Source organism: Motacilla alba, chromosome 12 (assembly GCF_015832195.1).
Source record: "Motacilla alba alba isolate MOTALB_02 chromosome 12, Motacilla_alba_V1.0_pri, whole genome shotgun sequence".
Classification (NCBI taxonomy): domain Eukaryota; kingdom Metazoa; phylum Chordata; class Aves; order Passeriformes; family Motacillidae; genus Motacilla; species Motacilla alba.
The window spans coordinates 2,744,657-2,765,519 of record NC_052027.1 but is presented as its reverse complement, the minus strand read 5'-3'; the positions used below and the strand labels follow the sequence as shown (position 1 = coordinate 2,765,519).

The window sequence follows — 20,863 nt, the reverse complement described above, 5'->3', positions numbered from 1 at the left end:
AAAACCAAACAAACAAACAAAAAAAACCCCACCAAAAAAAACCCAACAAAGCAAAACTCAATAATATTATGAATTATGGTGGGGAAAAATAAATAATAAACCTAAGGAAGAATAAATTTAGGCTCTTTTCAGGGTCTCAGAGTAGGACATGGGCCAGTTTCAGGGCATCCTGTGGATCTGCTCTTAGCACTCTGGAGCCTGCCAATAGCTCGGGTTGCAAAGAGGGAGCCAACCAAGCAGGTTTATAGGATATTTTTGTAAAACTATCCAAATTTGAATTGGGAAGTAGAGGTTTTGGGTTTTTTTCAGGAAGGAACTGCAATGGCTCCGTGTGTTTCAATAAAGCCAAAGTGGAGCTGTGACTGCAAAGCACAGGACAAGCTCTCTGGGCATCCACTGCTTTTATGAACCTACCCCAGGGAACCACCTAACCCTTAATTAACTGTAATGAAGCATTTTATATTATAATAAAAAGTTATTTCTGATCAGTGGAGCTGGTGGGCTTGGAAGTGTTCAGCTTTGCGACTATGTGATATGACAAGACACCGTGTTTCACTCCAGCTTTGAGCTCCCTGGACTTAAAGCAGCACACAAAGAGCATTTTAATTCTCTTCCTGGCTGTTTATAACAATGGGGTGATCCTATTATCCCAGCTCCACTGCAGGGAACATTCTCCTTCCTCTGTTACACTTTAATTCCCTTAGAAAAAACCCGAAGTTCGTGCAGCCTCGGTGCGTGACCATGCAGCTGCACCCTGGGGCAGATATTAAACCAGCCTTGCAGTCCGTGGGTTTTCTGGCAATTTTATCCAGGATGGAGGCAGCAGTTTGCTACTTCATGTGTGTGCATCTGTGTCTGGATTAAATCCAGTTTCTGGCTTCACTATGAATAAATTTGCCAGGCCACAGCGCCGTGCTTCGGCTCTGGCTCTGGCGTGGTCCCAGCTCCACTCTGCCCTGGGTGGGTTTGGAGGGGAGTCAGGGTGGGCACTGTCCCTCTGCCAGGCCTTTCTTTGGCCATGGAGGCAGTGGCAGTGACCAGAGGGTGTTGTCCATGCCAGGGAGGTGATGCTCATCTTTTTCCCAAGGCAAGGCTCACTTTCTGCAGGAACAATGCAATCCTGCCATTGTCCCTCTCCACTCAAGGGGAGCCCAGTTTGGCTGGAACGCTGTTTTAACCCAATTCCTCTTTGTGTTCAGTTTCCCAGCTTCCAACAATCACAGAGCAATCCCACACCCAGGTTGCCTACCCCTTTGATGAGGACTTCACCATTAAATGTGAAGCCAGAGGAAACCCCCAGCCCACGTGAGTACTGCTTGGAGAAGCAAACAGAAGCTGAGTTTGCTTTTAACCTTTGCCAAACATTGTTGTGTCTGTCAGGAGCTGCTGCACAAAAACCTGCTCATCATCCTCAGCAGGGTTAAGGTTTGGCTTTCCATTCAGGCCATTCAGCTTTTGTTGCTCCATCACTTCCCCTCACCCTGTGAATAGGTATCAACATGGTTTTCCTTGCTGGGGGATGTTTCATTTCTCTGGCACGTGCCAAATTCACCCTATGGTTTTATAAAACTCTTGTCTGGGTTGTGCTGCAAGAGATGGGCTGTGTCGTGGTAATCAGACGGGCCCAGCTGTTCCTCTGCCTCTTCCACAGCAACCCTAAAAATCCCAACCACATTAAACTGTGTATTCAAACACCAATTTGCATTTTATCAGATATCTTGTCTGTACCTAACCTCAGCAGGGCCGTGGTGATGGTTCTGATGGTACACATAGACACAGAAGGAGTTATTCAGATAAATATCCAAATATAAGCTCTGTGCATTTTACACCAGTGTGGAAAAGAGAGATTTTTAATGAAAATGTGACTAACAAGAGTGTAATAATAACACAGTAAAAACTCCCCCAGAGGCTTTCACCACTGAATGGTGGTTGGGCTAAATTAATAGCTGGTTTGAATATCATTTTTTCTCTTTAATCCTTCCCTTCTCCATTCTTTTCAATACATTTTAAACTTTAAAAGGCATTCTTTTATTTAGATCATGACGATTTGGTAATTTTTAATTGAGCTCTGAATGGAGATTTGTAGCATGATAATGAATTCACTTTGTTCCACTGTTTGTCAGTGCATCAGTGAAAAGTTTCCTGGTATATTTAAATGATGTGGTAGTGCCTGTTAGGTGAGGGGATCCCATATTCCCTCCATCCTGGAGCAAGGATCCCATATTCCCTCCTGGAGCAAGGATTCCATATTCCCTCCATCCTGGAGCAAGGATCCCATATTCCCTCCATCCTGGAGCAAGGATCCCATATTCCCTCCTGGAGCAGGGATCCCATATTCCCTCCATCCTGGAGCAGGATCCCATATTCCCTCCATCCTGGAGCAGGATCCCATATTCCCTCCATCGTGGAGCAAGGATCCCATATTCCCTCCATCGTGGAGCAGGGATCCCATAATCCCTCCATCCTGGAGCAGGGATCCCATATTCCCTCCTGGAGCAAGGCATTTTTGCCAAGGCCATTGAAGTGCGAAAACAACGGTTTTGTTGTTAATTATTTATTCTTTTAAAACCAAAAAAGAAAGGTACACCTGCCACTGAATTGATGTTCCTGTAATTTGCAGCTGTCTGATTTTAAATCAGTTTAGGCAAATTTGAGTCCATCTGAGAATTGCAGGTACAGCAACAGCATTTATCAGAATCCCCCCCCAGCAGCATCAAAACTCCAAATGGATCTATGGCAAGGAGAACCTCAATGGAATCATCTCAGGTTCTTCTGATTCAGCCCTGGTGGAGGGTGGGAAAGGCTCTTGTGGATCTTTGCCATTCCAAAGCAGCAATTCCGCTACTTCCACTCCAGAGGGGCACAGTGGGCACTCTGCCATTCAGCTCTCTCCTCTTACATCCAGCTTTTCCTTTTATTTTGCTAAAACCCTCTCGGCCCGATATTTACTCCTCATTAATGCCAAAATGCTGTCCTGGGGCCTGCCCACTGTAATGTTCCTTTTCTTTTTCAGCTTTAACTGGACTAAGGATGGAAAACCATTTGATTTATCATCTGACCCCAGGATAGTCACATCTAACAACTCTGGAACTTTTGTGATCCAAAACCGGGGAATCATCAGCAATTTCCAAGGGAAATATCGTTGCTTTGCATCCAACGTGCTGGGAACTGCCATGTCAGAGGAAATTGAGCTGATTGTTCCAAGTAAGGGCTTCATTTTTGGTTTGAATTTGTAATCATTACTTTCATTATGGAGATGAGAACTGTCTTTCCTCAAAATAAATGGGAGAGAACCAGCTCACTAAGGTGGTGCATAGCAAAACATGAGTTGGTTGTTATTCAGTGAACAGTCAAAGAAAAAAGTGGTATTTTCTTCTTGGGATAATTTAATTTAATTCCTGGTTTTGAGGAGAGAAACCAAATCTGGATGCAGGATTTCAGACCACTGAACTATCAACTCCCACAGCTTATTACTGCAAAATGGCAACGGATGCAAATGTTTGAAAACTCCAGGGGAAGTGATTTGATCAGCTGTGAGTTCATTAATCTGATGTCAGCAGCATTCAGGGTTTGGGATAAATACTGATGGGGAGAAGAATAAAGCCCTGGAACTGAAATGGAAAACAAGCTTAGAAATAAAGCAGGGAAAATAACTGATCCTAGAAATTTGTGCTTTATTAGCATGGAGGAAGGGCAGAGGGGGAAATGAGGGATTAAGGACCAGGTTTATAGAAGTGGCATGAAATTTATGGATAGAATCAAAGAATTATTAAGGTTTGCAAAAATCTCTTAAAATCAGAGTCCAGCCCTTAACCCAGCCCAGCCAGGTTCAGCATTCAACCGTGTCCCAAAGCTGAAACAGCTGGTTTGTACCAATCCATTTACTCACCTGGAGTTTGGAATATGAGCACACATTTTGGTTCTAAATTCAGGATTGAAACATACCAAATGAGAAGAGGAAAATCAGAAGCAGAATCTTCCCAGAGGGAGTAGAAGGGACAAGAAACTTCCCCAGCTCCATGATGGAGCAGGGTGAGAACCTGAAGCAGGTTTTATGATGCAGTTCAGTGGCAGAGGTGGAGAAAAGCAGCAGTGCAGTGGATTTTTTCAGACGAGATCCTGCATTTCCAAGCTCCTGCAGTATTTTGTCATCAGCTATCTGACAGCTCCAGGCTCAGGTGGAATCCATGTGGCAGGGGATGCATCCACAGCCTTCTCAGCCCCACAGTGACAGGAGGTGGCTGCTTTTGTACAGAAAACACTTCTGGCAGAACAGTGCAGATGAAATGGGCTACGAGAAACACGAATAAACATTTTTGTCCTGTCTTCAGCATAGGAAATAATCCTGAGAAGCATTCCAGGCTCAGCCAGGGCTGGAACAGTTCTGGTGCTGTGGGCACATTGAAACCAAGACATTGCAAGGGCTGGGAGGGCTCCTGGCAGGGAGCTGCTGAGGATGCCATGTAAATGTGTTTTATGAGTGCTCCTCATGAAAGACACACTTTCTTTTCCTTCCATCCAGCTTTATGGATTTCTTTTCCCTTGGGAAATCTATTTCATGTTGCAATGTGCCACACAGTAATCCCTGATGCCAGAGCTTGGTGTTGGGTGAGGAATTAGCAGCATTCCAGGTGTTGCTGTGTGGTTTAGTCTCCACCACTTTGCAGCTCTTTTAGGGTAGAGCTTTCCAGAGCAGAGGAGAATTGCAGAAAGCTTTAGGTCAGTGAGTTGAGTTTATTGAACTGTTGACAGGGTAGGATGGAAATTACATTTCCACTGCAGCTGATGGCAGCTGGGGTTTCATGCAGAGACAGGAGAGTGATGCAGTTAAACTTCAGACATAGTTTTTGACTTTGGAGTCTGGCCAGGGCAGTGGGGTTAATACAACTTCTCTTGAGCAAAATATCTCAAACTCATTACATTTGAGAGTAGTTAAAGTGCTCAGTGTCACGTTTGTACCTCCAGCAGCAGAATGTTCTGATACTCCATTGCAATTGAACTAAAAAAGATGGAAAATAAGGAGTTGATGTCTGTATTTGGGATTATTGAATCTGTATTCAGAGAGGAGATTTTTTGCTTTAAATGAAGAACAGTCTGGAGTAGCTTAAGCAGTTATTAAATATATTGGGAGTGGATGGCAACAAATTTATGGAGAGGTTACAAACATGGTTGTTATCAAAAGCAAGAGGAATTTTAGTGCTAATATATGCAAATTCCTGAACCCAGAAAAAAAGATACATGGTACAGATAATGTATTAGAGGGATTTACCCAACTCACACATCTTTTCAAGCACATTCGCTGTTATTAGAACTCTTGTGCCATCAGTTCTTTCATTTACTGGTGCAATGTAAAAGCTGCAAATTAAATCAGGATTCAGAGAGGAGTAGAAGGCACCTTTGATTTCCTAAGTGCTCTACAACTGTGCCCCAGTGAAAGAGCTGCTGGTGCACAGATCTGCTGTAAATCAGAACCTGCCAGGGAGGGGCTGGGGATAAATCACCTCTATTCACCCCCAGGTTTTGGAGCACAGACTGGTACATGGGAGATCACTCCCTGCATTCATGATAATGATGCAGAGGTGGCAGAGCTGTGCCAGCTGTATTCAAGTCAGATGTAAAGCTCCTTGGCAAAGTCACCGTGCCAGGGAAGGGAAGAAAACCCCAGCGAGGCAGAGCAGGGCAGTTTCTTTCATAAATTACATTTCCACTGCAGAAGTAGAATACTGGGTCTGTAAGGCTGCTGCTGAAAAGGAGAACAAAAGAGTGTTTACTCACAGTAGTCATTCCAGGGAAGCAATAGAAATGTCAGCAGAAATGATCATTAAATCTCACCTACATAATGAAAATACCCCACCTCCCCTATGTAGGATGACATTAAGGAGAGGGGGAAGAATGGGCTCTGAGGATCTCGGTGTTTTTGCAGCACTAACAAAGGGCAGATTGTTACAAGATACATTCAGCATGAAAATGAATTTAAATGGTGAGAACACAGACTTCAGCTCCCCTCCTCCAGCATTTCGGGAATCTGCTGCTTGAATTAGTGAGCAGGCCCAATGCCAGAGGAAGGAGAAGAAGTATAGTTTAAACTTCTTTAATTAACTGTGCTGTGAAAGACTCTTCACGGCAGACTGAGTCAAGATTTATGCTTGGTATTTCTAAAGCTGCTGCTCCAAAAGACCAGAGACCTGAGGATGGAACAATTGGCTGAATGTAAAATTATCCCGTGGCAGGCTGTGCTCTGATGTGATGTTAGAGCAAGAATTCCCAAAGAAACCAGACCTGAGTTAATATTCAAACACTCAGGTGTGAATATCCTTAAATCAGTACAAGATACTGAGCTGATACTGAATGAGGAGGTCTCAGTTTTTTGAAGGCTTTGGTGTAGCCCTTATGGAAGAGAAAACAGAGGAGAGCGATTCACTGAGACTTTGCAGGTGATGGGGATGAAATTTAACCCTCCTGCCTCCTAAACCAGTGACCTTCCCCTGTGGCCACCTAAATCACTGGGCTCGCTCTGATTCTTGCCTGTGGTCATCATTTGGAAAAGGATAGCAGAGATTTACACAGAAAAAAATCTGTCACTGATTCCATTCCACATCCTCAGGAGCAAGTGGACTCCCAGCCACGTTCTTCCTGACAGCCAAGCTTTGCTAACTTTTTCAATTTAAGGCAGCAATTAAAAAATCCATAAACAAACAGGGTCGTATCTCATAAACAGTTCAAAGGCTGCAATGGAAATTACAGATTTAACTACTGCTCCTGCTCCATGGATCAGAATATGATGAGCCCTGGAAACCTCCCAAGCTTCACTCACTGCAGCTCAACATCAGGGACTACAAGTCATGGTTCAGATTCCTTAAAATCTTGGGTTGTTTGCTGTACAGGATACAGATCTGTATGAAGAATCATAATTTGATACTAATTTAAGTGTCTAAGGAGCTGGAAATTTTGAGATTATAGAAAATTCTTGTCTATTTCTGCTTTGCCTCACTTTTATATCCTTTAAGGGTTTATCTGCAAGGAAAAGTATGAGACTATCCATGATGGATCAGGCTAAACTCTATCCCAGGATATCTCCAGAAGAATCCACAGGGAAGGTTGTAAAACCAGACCTGGGTTACAGTGATGCTTTTGTACAATAATTTCACAATGTATTTGCTAATTGCTGATTTATCATCCTGCATTCACTCCCATTTTACACCTGATATTAGAAACAAGACACAGGGATCTCAAGGACAAGTTACCTGGAGAAATACTTTTCCTTTCTTCAATTTCTCAATGCTTGACCCCAAAACATGTAAAATTCCTGATGGAATGGGCTCCATTCTCAATTAAACTGGAATAAATTGCCATAATTGATACAGCTGTAGTGTGAAGCCGCTGTAATCAGCTGTAGGACAAAAACTAAGCAGTAGGACAAAAACTGAGCTGTAGGACAAGGTGTCCTAAATGGATCTCTGAGCAAATCTGGTGTGATGTTGGGGACTGGAGTTCCAGCTCTGCTTGCTGTATTTCTGAGTCTCTATTTCTGCTAAACTCAAGTTAAGCCTTTCTGTTGCACTGTGTTGGTGTCTCTCCTGTTTGCTTTAGGTTGAGAAACTGCATTTTCTGACGGGATAAGGAGGAGAGACTCAGGCTCCTTTCTGGATTTTTTTCCCAGCCCCCCCAAATTTGGTGCTTCAGCCTGGTCTCAAGCACGGCTCACTGAACTTTGACTCACCCCAGGGATTAAACAGATCCTGGCTCCTTGCACAAATGACTCTGGCTGCTGATAATCTTCTGTTTCCATGGTTCACACACTGTCAGAGCACTTCAATTTTGATTTTGAGTGCAGCCTTGTCGGGAAAAAACCCTTGGTCAGCGAAGCCTTTCCCAGGAGTATTTGAAGAGGTGTCACAGTGGGATTTTAGGAGATTCTCCATAGCTGGAGTTGGGAGTGCAGGTTTCCATCTTCCCCGTGGCTGTTCCACTCACACCCCATGATTTGTGTGTGGGGAGAGCCCTCCTGGGGCTTTCTCAGAGTCACCACTAAATTCCTCTGCTCTCCCCTGTGCCGTGGGATCCTCTGTTCCCTCCCATCACATCCCTGTGTGGGCATTCCATGGAATATTGATGGAACAGTGTCAGGGCTATCACTGCAGAGCCATCAGCTGGATTTTTCAGTGGCCATGTGCTGCCCTGAGAACTCTGTACAATATCAAACACTTCCACGGCACAATTTATTTTGTGTGATACTGTGGAGTTGAGCTCAGCTGTGAGAGTTTCTGTGATCAGCCACAAATCAGTTGGGATTGATTCTGGACTGTCCTCTAATTAGAACATAGGAGCCCTGCAAAAATATCCAAAATATTGCCTGCATAGACATCCTGAAGATTGATGTGCAAAAGGCAAAGTCTAATGTGACAGAAGCTTTTTATTTTTAATAAATCTGAGTTCAGAAGCAGGTATTTTTTCTAGTCTTTGAGACCAGTGGGACCCCAGTTAAAAAATGATGCTTGTCAGAGGGTTTGGCTCAGGAATTTATCATGAGTTTTCATTTCTTGCAAAGCTTCAGGGATTAAACATTCAAAATTATCATTACGAGGATGAAAATCAAAGTTTTTCAATGCTTTTCATGGTGAACTAAGCAAAAAAAAAAAAAAAATGGCATGGAAAGACCCAAATGCCCTGATCACCTGTGGTGCAAGTACTTGTTGGAGGTGGAGGACATTTGGGGTCATTGAGCTGCTTCCCCCAGTGAAGTCCAGCTGCCAACATCTGGGCCCCACACTGGAGATGAATGTCTGTGCTGCCAGCTAATGACACCAGGACTGTGACTTGTCACTGTCTCCTGGTGGGACTCAGTAAATTTCTGTATAATTCTGTAATTACTGGCCTCAGAAATTCACTGAGAAGCCCAGTGGTTATGGCACCCAGCTGGGATATCAGAAACCCAGATTCTGTTCTGCTAATGAGGCAAAAAATGGGTTTGAACAAGGGGTTCCAATGTCCTAAATAAGTGATGCCATATTAGTCCATTTGCTGATCTCATTGGTTTGGTCAGAAATCCCTTTATCCTTCCCTGATCCAGCTTATTGAAAGTTTTGTTGTGAGTGACGTGCTTTGGGGAATAAATAAGCTTTAGATCAAGAAATTGGCTTTTTCCTGCTGGAAAATATTCCACCTCTGCAGTCAGCAGATGTATTTCCCAGGGCTTGAAGAGTGCAGGTTATTGAAGGTACTGGACAAGAATATGCAGCTCTTTTTTTTTACCTGAAGTTTCACCTGCAGAGTGGGTGATGCTCATTAGCTGCATTTTGCCTCTCCTAAGAATTCCTAACCTATTAATAACCCTCCTGGAGATAAAATCTCTGCAGAGTCTGCATTCAGGCAGTCGGCACTGGAGCGATTGCTTCTTTTCATGTTTACTAATCCTGAGATGTGTGAAGTGTCCTCAGAGTCCTGTCCCTGCATTTCTCCCCCTCTCCTTTCCTTTGCCTCCTGCACTGGGATGTTGCAGGTTCCCTGCTGGATCACTGATGTCTCAAGATGTGGAGCTGCTCTCAGAGCTCCCTGTTGTGACAGGGAGGTGATGTTGGCTGTGCCAGTTTGACTCTGCACAGCCAGGACCTTCTCCATCCTTTGCTGTTTCATTAATTTAATTAAGCTGCTCATTTTGCTGCTTGATGCTGGTCTGAAGTGAAACTTTGGCCAGTTGGAACTTGCCTGAAATGAAAGCAGGAGGCGACGTCAGCCCTGAAACTGCCTTAGCTCAGTTCCTTCAAGGAGTGGTTCCACCTTGCAGGCTGCTTTCTCTGGGATCATCTCCAAGCTGAGCCTCCCTTGGTCTGGGGTGGGCTCCAGCCCAGCTCTACTCCCCATTTTCCCACATCAGCTCCGGTGGCATTTTGGGCATCCAAATTTGCCCAGATGTGCCAGGCTTTGAACAAAATGCTGGCATCAGGTGCTGTGGGTGATGGAACATTGATCCATTAACCATTCAAGCTGCGTTTAAGCCCAGCTAGAGCTGCCCTGCTGCAGCCCTGTGAGCTTTGTGCCAGGCCTGTCCCTGCACCCCTGCAGGAATCCCAGCTGAGCTTCCATGCCTGAGGAGGCAACAGAGGCTTCCCAGCAGCCTTCCTCTGATCCTGGAGATGGAGGAGAGCTGGGACAGCTCCAGGCAGGAGCCTGATCTGTCTGTCTGTCCTCACCTGAGGGACTTGCAGTGGGTCCTTAGGAGCCATGTTTGATCCAAGGCTTCCCAGAACATTCCACATTCCCAGGCTGTTCCTGATCTCCTGGTGATGCCTTGTGCAGGCTGCCCTAGAGCAGAGGCTGGGCAGAGTCACAGAATAAAGCAGGGATTTATCCAAAGCATCTCCTCCATGGATCCACCTTGGGCAGCACAAGAGCCCAGCCAGGGCTGCCCCAAGAGGAACCCAAATGGCCCCAAAATGCACGAGCGCTCCCGGGGTCTCTCCCTTGGCTCAGCTCTGCTCCATTTGCACCTTGCAGTTCATTGTCCCGTTCCAGCTTTAGCCCAGGCACTCCCACCCTGCTTGTTTTTCTCTCTGCAGCCCACGCTGTTTGTGCTCCTGGGCTGAGCTTTGGATCATTTGTCCTTGGTGCCCAGCTGGAGCAGGAATTGTTTTGTCTCCCTGCTCTGTGCACAGAGCTCAGCATCCCCTGATGTGAAGCTCAGACCCACACACTAAAGCAGCACAGAATGTGAAAATAGAAAACCTAAAACCTGAGGCATCACTGGGACCAGCTGGGGCTCCACCAGTGCACAGCCCTCGGTGCCAGGCTTGTCCTTAGGGACCCTCTGGCCTTGAGTGGTCCCTTCCAGACAGCACAAAGGAGCTAAAGAAAGTGTTTGAAAAGAATTGTGTTAAAGTAAAGCCAAAGCAAAGCACAGGACATCACAAACAAGTGTTAAACATCCCCATTCAGTGCCTGGCTTTGGATAGGATGCTCCAAGAACTTTGTGAATGAAGGGATTCCTATTCTGAGTGTCCCAGATGCAGGGATTTCCTACTCTGAGTAAAACTCATAATGACTCTGTGCCTCTGTGAAAATTAAAATCATTAAAGGTAAAGAATGCAAAAGATGATGTAAAGGTAAATATTTTATTAAAACAGTATCAAGGGGAAAGCAAAAGGCAAAATTTCGAACAATACCAATAATAGAGGAACATCTTTGTTTTTTTGTGCAGGTGTACCAAAATTCCCCAAAGAAAAAATTGAGCCTCTGGATGTGGAGCATGGAGATTCTGTGATCCTGCACTGCAACCCCCCAAAAGGCATCCCCCCTTTGCATATCTACTGGATGAATATTGGTGAGTAAATGAGTTTTGCACAACTCATACAAGGGGGCTCAAAGCATTTGTCTTTCAGAGCAGCTTCATTGCAGATTCATCATGGATAGGAATTGTAATTGTTCAAGTGCTCGGGAGAAATATCTGGATATTGAAGAACAAAATTAAAAAATGGAGGGTGGAGATCTGGTTTGACATGGCCCAAAGTTAAATTGTTGAGTGCATTGACACAGCCTCTCATTAAATATGAGATATCAAATAATTTATATAGTGGTGAGTCTGTCAGTGATGAGGAGTCCTGCTTTTAGAGGAGAGAGGATATCACGTGTCAATATGTTATCATCATTGTTTCCTCTTTCCATAAATTGATGATTGATTTATGAAAGTAAGGGGAAAATGATCCACCAGGTTTCTCTAATTAGCTCCTGGTGGGTTTCTGTCCCATTATTCTGCAGCGTTTGTGTTTTGCAGGAATTTCTGGCTTTTGCGAAGTAAACTCTGTTTTTGAATTATCAGGTTTTCCTTACCAGTTATATAGGTATACATTATTATATAAAAAGATTTTCAATCACTTTTATGCTGAATATTGGTAAATAACTCATTGGCTCTGCTGGATTTTCTGCCTCTTTTACTTCAGAGTTTCATTCTCTGTATCTGGAAGGCAGCTCATGAGGGGAGCATTTGATGAAACAGCCCCATATTATTCCCACCTTATCATTTGCTGCTAGAAATGGAGGGATGAGACTATTTTCAAGCTAAGAACGATTTATTGCTCAGATAAACATCAGTCTCAGTGGCTGTGAGGTTTCAGAGGAGAAAGAACTCGGCCATAGCTCAAGAGTAGTCACAAGTTCTTTGTCACAATATAGAACTTCCTAAACCAATAAACAGTTGCCACAGGGTTTATTTTGCTTTTCTGTCCTATCACCTTTACTTAACTTCTGCTGCACTGTGGATACTTTTATCCAATGGCTTCTGTCTCACATGTATACACATATGCTTCTGTTATAACTTCAAAACTACTCCACACAACCCCACCCTTACATTATAAACCCTTCACCATTTTATCAGTAGAGTTTCTCACTTAAGGCATATTCTCACCTACAGCTATAGAAATGTAAGTTTATGATTTTTCTGCTTAATTTCTGTGTATTGTATTTTTACATCAGTCCAAGCATCTCTCAAGGCTTCAGTCAAACCCTTCAGTGTCTGTGCAAGTTTCTGTTTTTTCCATTCCCACACCATCTCACAGTTACTTTTCCTCGCCAGATTTGCAGCACATCCCACAGGATGAAAGGGTCTCCATGAGCCTGAAGGGAGATCTCTACTTTGCCAACGTGGAGGAGAGTGACAGCAGGAGTGACTATTGCTGCTTCGCAGCCTTCCCCAGGCTCAGGACCATTGTGCAGAAGATGCCGATGACGCTCAAGGTTTCCCGCTGTGAGTGTGGGGCTGGGCTCTTTGTTTGCTGCTGCTTTCTGAGCTCCCCAGGCAGCAGTGCATGCAGATGTGCGGCGCTCTCAACAAAGGGCACCTTGCTGAGTGTATTTCCTGCATTATTAACCTCATTCTTGGGGCTGAATTTCACTGAGAAAGCTTCTTGCTCTAGCCCGTGGTCTAGGTGCCATCCCAAGGCATCAGTTTCTCCTGTCCCATCTGGGTCACCAGGAACTGATGCCTTGGGATGGCTGCCTAGAACAGAGGCTAGACAAGACTGAGAGAGTGAAATGGGTGTTTATTGAAGGCCTTTGATAGGCACACCTTGAGCAGTGAGAAGTCTCCCAGAGACTACACCCAGATGGACAATGGTCACGAGTTTTTCAGACAATAAGTTTGGTGCATTTACATATCAGGGGTTAATCTTCCAATTACTGCTTCAGGTAATGGAGTCATTTACTTCTGGTTTGCCCCTCTAGATCACTTTTGTTTACATTTCTTCAGGTCTGAGGCAGTGAGGTGTCCTTGATTGCCAGGCGAGGAATTGTTGTGTGTGACCAAAATGTGAAGACAGTAGCTGACACTCTATATGGAGTTCAGAGTTATACACTAAAGCAGTTCAGGATTTGAAACATTTAAAAGCTAAAATCCTAAGGCATTTCAGTCAGACCCCAAAAGTGCCCTGTCCTCCCTCCTGCTGTCCCCATAGTGAAAGCCAAGGGTACATAAAGGAAATCTGCTGCTCTTGACTCCAGCAGGTCTCCCAGGAATGGGACTCCACTGGGTTTTGAGGACTTTGTGGCTGCCTCTTCCCTGGGCAAGGCCTGGTTTGGTCCAGTCTCAGCAGTGAGGTTGGAAAGATGATGTTTTCCAGGTTTTTCCAGGCAGCCTGGAGCATCAGAAACGCAAGAGGTGTTTCCAGTTCCTTAATGAAATTATGTGTAGGGAATTTAAGATTTCAGTTGTTCATTGAAACCTCTGGTCTTTCAGTCCTACACAGCCCAGAAAGCCAAAGAGAATTTTGTCTTCATGAATGAAACCCTCATGTTCAGTATGGGATTTTTGAGAGTTTTCTTATTGGGGTAAAAAAATAAAGGATTAATAGTGGCTTTGTGTGTTTAGTGCTTGCTTAGACTGTATCTTGGGGTAATAACTGTGAGAAAAACATCCAAATAAAATGATGCTCTTCATGGCTTTTCAAATGGGTTCAGTCCCCCACACATGCACACGGAGATTAGAGAAAAACAAGATGGGCTTTGGCTGCTGGTAGCCCTGGAAGTGGCCCAAAAACCCACTTCAGTGTGTCCATCTTGTCATCAAAGCCACAGGACTTGGGCCAGGAAAAGATGAGAGGCATGAACTGAAAGGGCTCTGTAAACTCAGCTTGACATTGCCCACTCCTGTGCCAAGTGCCTGGTGAGGGACTGCATGAAAAATAAATAGAACAAAAATAAGCAATAAGAAACAAGAGAATGGATAACATTTTATAACATTTCTCTTTGTGGATAGTTAGTGACTTTTATTACTGTTGATAGCAAGGATGAAATGCTGATTATATCACCCATTAAGTATTTTTCAGAATAACACAAATCTTTAAAGCATTTTCATTGTATTTTCAAAACTCTGTTGCTCATCTGTTGCTTTCTTTTATATTTTTCATTCTTTCTTTCTTTTGGGGCAGAAATTGGGGGGTGGGGAGGGGCATGGTTTTGTTTTGATTGGTTTATGGTTTCTTTTGATTCTGTCTCAACCCTGCATGTTTGTTTGGTTGTCATTTTTATTTATTTCAGTAAAGCATGCTAATGACTCAGGCTCACCTAACGCTGCTGTTACTAAGGGTGAGTTGAATACATCTGTTTTTAGCCTTTGAACTGAGACTCCACCAGCTGAGGTGAAGTGGGAGCTGCTCAAAAACACATCACAAAAGCCTCTTGATTGTGATGGGATGGATTTAAGCAGTCCAGGGAGCACAATTGACTAATCTTGTAGTTTCTGAGAGCAATCTGCAGGGCTTTTAATGAAAAAGGCAGTTTTTTACTTGAGAAAGGAGCTTTGTAAGGGGGTGGAAGTGAGGACATTGATGTTCAGGGTTTCTCATGTTATCAGTTCAGAGCAGGAGCCAGAGCTGGATGCTCCAGATCTTTTTCTGGCAGTTAAAAGAACTCTGGGATGAGACAGCCAAGGTTTGACACCATGAATTCGTGTCCCAGGGGTCACCCTGGGGCTGCATTGCTCCAGGAGGAGCTCAGGGTGTGGATTTATGGAGTTTGGGTGCCTTGTGTTGGCTGTCCCCATCACCTCCATCTAGATGGGAGGTGGCTCTGTCTCTGTGGTGCCCTGTGTGTCACCAGCCTAGGTGACACTACAACAAAGCCCTTCACATCCTGTGCATTCCCATCTCCCACTGCTTTGCCTGCCCCTCTCTGTGGAGCAGATCCTGGAAATACCCTGCAGGCAGCAGGTGCCCATCCTGCAATTCTCCACCTGGCTCCTTTTGTTTCAAATACATGAAATTTAGACTCTGTAGCTATTTACTCTTTATTTCATCGGTTAAATATCTTCTAAGAGTACTTTTTTTTTTTTTTAATGCCAAATTTAAACCTCCTCTGTGAGATTTATTTTAGCCAGACAAGCACTGATGTTTCTGAAAAGCAGGTTATCCTGGAGTGTTTTGGGATGGATAACTCAGAGCACTCATCACTCCTCTGACTTTGCCCGTGGAGCTGAGCCCGGGGAGCAGCACAGGCAGGGCTTGTACCCCTCCAGAAGCAGCTTTTCCCTCCAAGGGATGTCTGAACTCGTGCTGGGAAGGGGCCTGGCTGCCTTTGGCAGCAGGAGGTGGAGGGCAGATGGGAAATGTGTGAGAGTGTCCAGAGGCACCAACGTGTCCTGCTGCACTCAGAGCGCTTGTGACACAGATCTGCAGAGATACAAAGCAAGGGGAAATTAAAATTAAAAATGAGAAAAGGGTTCAGGGAGATCTATGTGGTCTTTTACCAAGTCATCCATAACTGGCTATTTTTTTAAGAACTAGCACCATTTGGGGACTGATTCATTAGTGTGCTAATTGTTATGATAGTGATAACTGGGCAGCCACTGAACCTGGCATTTTTCATCCTAAAACCCTTGTTTGGCAGGCTGGAACAAATGGGCTGTTGGAATCAAATCCAGGTCAATCTTACTTTATTATTTTTACAGTCTTCCTTACAAATTGTATCTCCATTACTGTAGATTTAATAATTGGAGCAGGAGGGACAATTCTGTGGGGTGCTCAAGTCAGGAAAGGTGGGGTTTCACCTGAGGTTTAAAAGATCATGGAGCCAGTGCAGAAAAAAGGTGCTAAGAAGGGAGGTGTGGACCTAAAGACCAGGAATTGAGAAGATCAGACTGCCTGAGGGGTGATAGGAAGGGCCAGTGCTTGGAAAAGTGGCTATAAAACTGTAGGAAAAGGGGTTTCCCTGCAGTGCTGCCTGTTGATATCACTGTATCTCCCTTCTGGCTTTATCAGGGGAAATAAGGGCTCCTGGATTTGTGTCAGAGTGGATAAATAAAATAAAAAAGCACACAAATGGCTGTCAGAAACCTTCTGGCAGCCGTGATGTTTGTGGCATTATTAAAGAATATCTGAGATTTTGCGCCTAACTTCTGTTTTATTTTATCTTTCAGCAAATTTTATCAAGGAAAGGAAGCCCAAACTGCTGATCCCTCCTGAATCTGCTGGCAGTAGCTCATCAGTCACTGTCATCAAGGGAGGTGTCCTGCTCCTCGAGTGTATTGCTGAAGGGCTGTGAGTAATGAAAATGCTGCACAAACTTAATCACCTTTGGAGGGAGAAATGAGCAAAGAAAAAGGGATATTACAAATTATGCAACAGTTTTAAATGCAGCTCCTGTGCAGAGCTTTTTGTACCTGTAAAGCAGCACAGAGTGCAGGCAGCTGTAGTGTGTTGGTTATTGCTGTAGCTTGTAAACAAGTCATTAAAACCATGGTGTGGTAAGTATGGATTTTTTTTTTTTTACTGTTCTCTTTAAAAATTTGAATTTTTTTCAATAGTGGTACTTTTGAGATGTCAGGAAACTAAATAACATCAGCTTCAGGGCTTTTGTTCACAACCTGTAAGGGTTTTTTTCTGGTTTTGCCAATTCAGTTTTGCTTCAGTGCTCAAAATTTAAGATTTTCCAGGTGTAAGATCTCAGTTTTTAAAAAACAAAATTCTTGAGTGATGTTACACAAGACATCCTTTAAGGAATGGTTGGGCCATTGAGGGGAAATCATCAATCTCAGTTACAGCAGGAGGGGCTGTCAGCCTGGCTGTTCTCTGTGTGCATTCCCCAGCACCCAGAATTTCCATGGGGGATCTTCATTCCGTGGTGTCCTCACCAAGGACAGGATATCAAGAAACAAATCCTGTGTAGGAATACAGTGAACCAGTATCAGCTGTATTAGTGTGATCCTGATCAATCACACAGCAAAGAGCAAACCTCAAACCTTGGACACTTCCAGGGATCCAGGGGCAGCCCCAGCTGCCAGGGAAGAGTTTTTTCCTAAAAAACCTTCCAAATCCCCTCTAAACCTTCTCTCAGTTTGAAGCCATTCCCCCTTGTCTGTCACTCCAAGTTCTTTAAATAATCTCTCTCCACCTTGCTGAGTCCCTTCAGGTAGTGAAAGGATAATACAGGGAAGGGTTAAAATAGCTGCTTTATGATGGGAAATCATAAAGGACAATTTTTGTGGGAAATGAATTTGTAGAGAAGTCTTAAAGACTTGTGGACAAGTTCTTGTCTTGAACTTGAAAAAAGTTCATCTAGTATGTATTTGTATAGAAATTTTGAGATAAGAAATGCTGATTTAAAAATATTATGGAATAAGACAGACATTGTTGAGAGAGAAATGGAGCTAGAAATAAGTTTTAAAAGGTGATTTTGTAAATTAGACTAAATATTGCAGAGAATAGAACTATGAAAGATGTATTGTAGTAGGACCTACAGAGGGTAATTTTAGATGATTAGCTTTAAAACATTTATAACATAATGTGCTAAAAACAAATAAGCTAAGAAACACTTGTAATGTACAGCTTAATCTGACAAATTTTGTCCTTATAAATAGCACAGAACAACATGAGGGTAAGTAAGGAAAGGGACTGAGTTCCACCCTCCCAAGGAGCTGTGATTCCCTTCTCAGGGCTGCTCCAGCTCACTCAGCCACGAGCCCTGCTTTGCTCTTCCAGTGCCCCACTTTGTCCCCTGTGCCTGTCACTGCAGAAGTCGAGCTGCCACCAGAGAAACAGAGAATCTGTGCACCCTCTAAATCCCCAGGGAAAGCAGGGTCCCCTCTGGTTTGGCTGGGACAGGGCTTTGTGTACAGCAGAGCTTTAAATCACCGTCCCCTGGTGCTGGACGTGGGGCTGCAGGCTCGGCTTCACACCGAGATAATTCCAGTTAAAGGCTCTGTGATTATATTCCCTCCATAAAATTCCAAAGTCAGGATATTTATCTGCCTGCACATGTTTTGGGCATTTTGTTTTTTCCGTATGGGCTTGAAAGGGCATTGCTGGTGGAAGCTGGCAAGGAGTTGAGTTGGCATTCCTGAAAGGAGGTGAATTACTTGTCTCTGTTGGATTCACTCCAGGTATCTGCAGTGAGTTTTGCTTCCCTGTTGCAACATTTCCTTGTCTAATTCACTCCCCACCAAGTGAATCTGCCAGCTCACAAACCTCCCCGAAGCCACAACTCTGATTTTAGAGGGTTTTCAAGGGGTTTTAATAGGGAAATCACCTTGGGAATACTCAAATACGGATTTTGATGTGCAAGCATGAGTATCAGATACAAGAAGAGAAAGCCAGAAAAGTCTTTCTGTCCCTTTGGAAAAAGGTAAAAAGAAAGAAATTTTTTTGTTTCACTCTAAATTTTCCAGGAAACTCTTGAGAAAATTAATTTTTTTAACAAAAAGGGTGGTTTTTTTTAAGCAGTCACATTTAAAAGAACACAAAGTACTTACTTGTCTTATCACCAAGCACACCTTTTCATTGAAATCCTTCAAAAATGCAACTTTTAGAATAAAATGGTTTTTTTCTTGGCTAAAATTCCCCTTTTCAGCAGAAAAACGATCAGCTTTGCCTACATCTCTGCCAATCCATCCTGCCAAATGTCCACAGACCATGGAAGTGGATTTCAAGGAACTCAGATCAGGGGCACCCGACTGCAAAATAGGGAATTAGGGACATTTCCAATCTGTCACTTTTTAAAGATTTATACCCTGAGCAGTGGCAGTGTCGGGAGGGCATGGCCTCGGAGCTGGCTTTGGGACAAGAGTGGGATGAGGGCTCTGGGAGGGAATAATGGGATATTTGCCAGGCTGGTGGAACACCAGAATTTCAGGGCACCTGGGGCTTTGTGCCCCTGCCTGGGCGTGGAGCCACAGGGACAGATGGGCACAGGAGGAAGCGGCTCTGGCGCTGTGGCCGCGTGTCCCGTGCGGTGTCGGGGTCACCCACAACGTCTGTCCCCAATTCTGTGACACTTCTGGCTCTTTCTAGGGATGGGAAGAGCATTTCAGCCACTTCCAAAGCACTGCAGTGGAGTCTGGCCCTCCTGGCTGTCCTCAGGTGCCCTTTTGGGGCAGGAGGGGATGAGCTCCAGCCCCTTTGCTGCTGGCCATGCCAAGGCACATCCGAGGAATGCAGCTTTGCCCTGGTGAAAATCCCACTCACAGGGGTTGTGCAGAACAAGAAGCAGCAGAGCAGCTCTTTAGTATGACCCTTAGGCAGCCCCTTAGGCAGAGTTTTCAAACTTTAAAAGCTCAAAGTCCTCCAAAAGCACCTCCCAAACCCTGGGTGTGAGCAGCAGCTCTGCCACGTGAAGCATCACAGCAGCTTCTTGCGTTCAACTCAAAATCTGCTTTTTTTTTCCTTTGTTCTCAGCCCAACTCCTCACCTCAGCTGGGTCAAGGTCACGGGAAACATGCCCAAGGATGAGCCAGAGACAGAGAATTTTGGGAAGACCCTGAAGATTGACCAAGTGACAGCAGCTGATGAGGGGACGTACCAGTGCACGGCCAGCAACCCCATGGGCAGGGCCAGGCACGAGTTCCACGTGCGTGTGGAAGGTGCTCAGTACTCTTTGCTAAAATTACTGTTTTGGGACTAAAAGGTGGGAAAAAGGAAGTGAAGGAGGCTCTTTGTTAATGTGACTCAAGCAACTCCACCAACTGCCAGCCTCTTGGATTTGGGAAGGTTTGCACAAGTAGCACCTCTCAAACAACAGAAACAAATAATGTGAATAATGCTTTTTGGTTTTTTCCCCTGAACCACGAAGGCCTTAAAAAGCAGGGGACAATATAAAAATATGTGAGCAGGTTCAATACTCTAAAGATGGGAGGGAGTCAAGCAGAGATGTTGATGAAATGTCTTGTAGTAGGTTGAAGGTCAGAAGAAAGATCTAATTACTCTTTTTGCTCTTAAAAACTGTGAAAATGGTTATACTGGGCTGGATCAGAGGGACCTTTAGCTCAAGTCCCTTTCTTTGGTTTCCACCAAAAGTGGGCTCTTAGGGGGGCTGTGAAGATTCAGTGAGCAGACAAGGTACCACCCCTTCCCTCCTTCACCTCTTCCTTTGCTGTGACTTTGTACAGGCACAACATGAGCTGGGAGTGTTTTCTGAAATCCCTGAAAAGTATCAAAAAACCTGTGAAACAAATTTAAAAAGATACTTCCTACTATTTTTCATCAGTTAAAAAATGGAAATATGACCATTTTTGTCACCTCAATGAGTACCCAAGGCTTCTTTTTCCCTTCTCCTCCTCCCCAAACCCTGAGGTGTGCATCAGGTGGAGATGCCCTTTCCCAGGAGCCAGCAGAGCTCTGAGGAGTTGTTGCAGAACCAGGAACTCTCCCTGCCACTTTCTCTGCCCATAAATAGCTCCAAACTGAGAATCCTGAGGCCCAGCTGAAAAACTTACTGAAAACATTTGCCTGATGAAAAATGTTCCAACCTCTGCTCTGCACTTAAAAAATGAAATAAATCCCTGGCAGTTTTACCCTGTTAGAACCTTCCAAGGGCTTCATTTTCATCAGAGCTCCTCATCCCTCTGTGGTCACCGGATTTCTGGTGGGAGAAGAGCACTTTGAGCTCC

The 20,863-nt window shown here is 44.4% G+C and overlaps 1 protein-coding gene across 13 annotated transcripts in view; it reads left to right on the top strand.

Moving 5' to 3' along the window:
* CHL1 (cell adhesion molecule L1 like) overlaps positions 1 to 20,863 on the top strand; it is a 145,591-nt gene that overhangs the window by 88,933 nt on the left and 35,795 nt on the right. For 12 of the 13 annotated variants that reach the window (XR_005258372.1, XM_038149004.1, XM_038149002.1 and 9 more), the window contains 7 exons: positions 1,200 to 1,305; positions 3,014 to 3,204; positions 11,195 to 11,317; positions 12,566 to 12,736; positions 14,524 to 14,571; positions 16,400 to 16,520; positions 19,653 to 19,837. Coding sequence is in view for 12 of the 13 variants with exons in the window: in XM_038149004.1 (XP_038004932.1) it covers positions 1,200 to 1,305; positions 3,014 to 3,204; positions 11,195 to 11,317; positions 12,566 to 12,736; positions 14,524 to 14,571; positions 16,400 to 16,520; positions 19,653 to 19,837 (945 nt within the window). In the remaining variant the exon portion in view is untranslated. The remainder of the gene's footprint in view (positions 1 to 1,199; positions 1,306 to 3,013; positions 3,205 to 11,194; positions 11,318 to 12,565; positions 12,737 to 14,523; positions 14,572 to 16,399; positions 16,521 to 19,652; positions 19,838 to 20,863) is intronic. The other variant, XM_038149009.1, reaches the window with a different exon arrangement.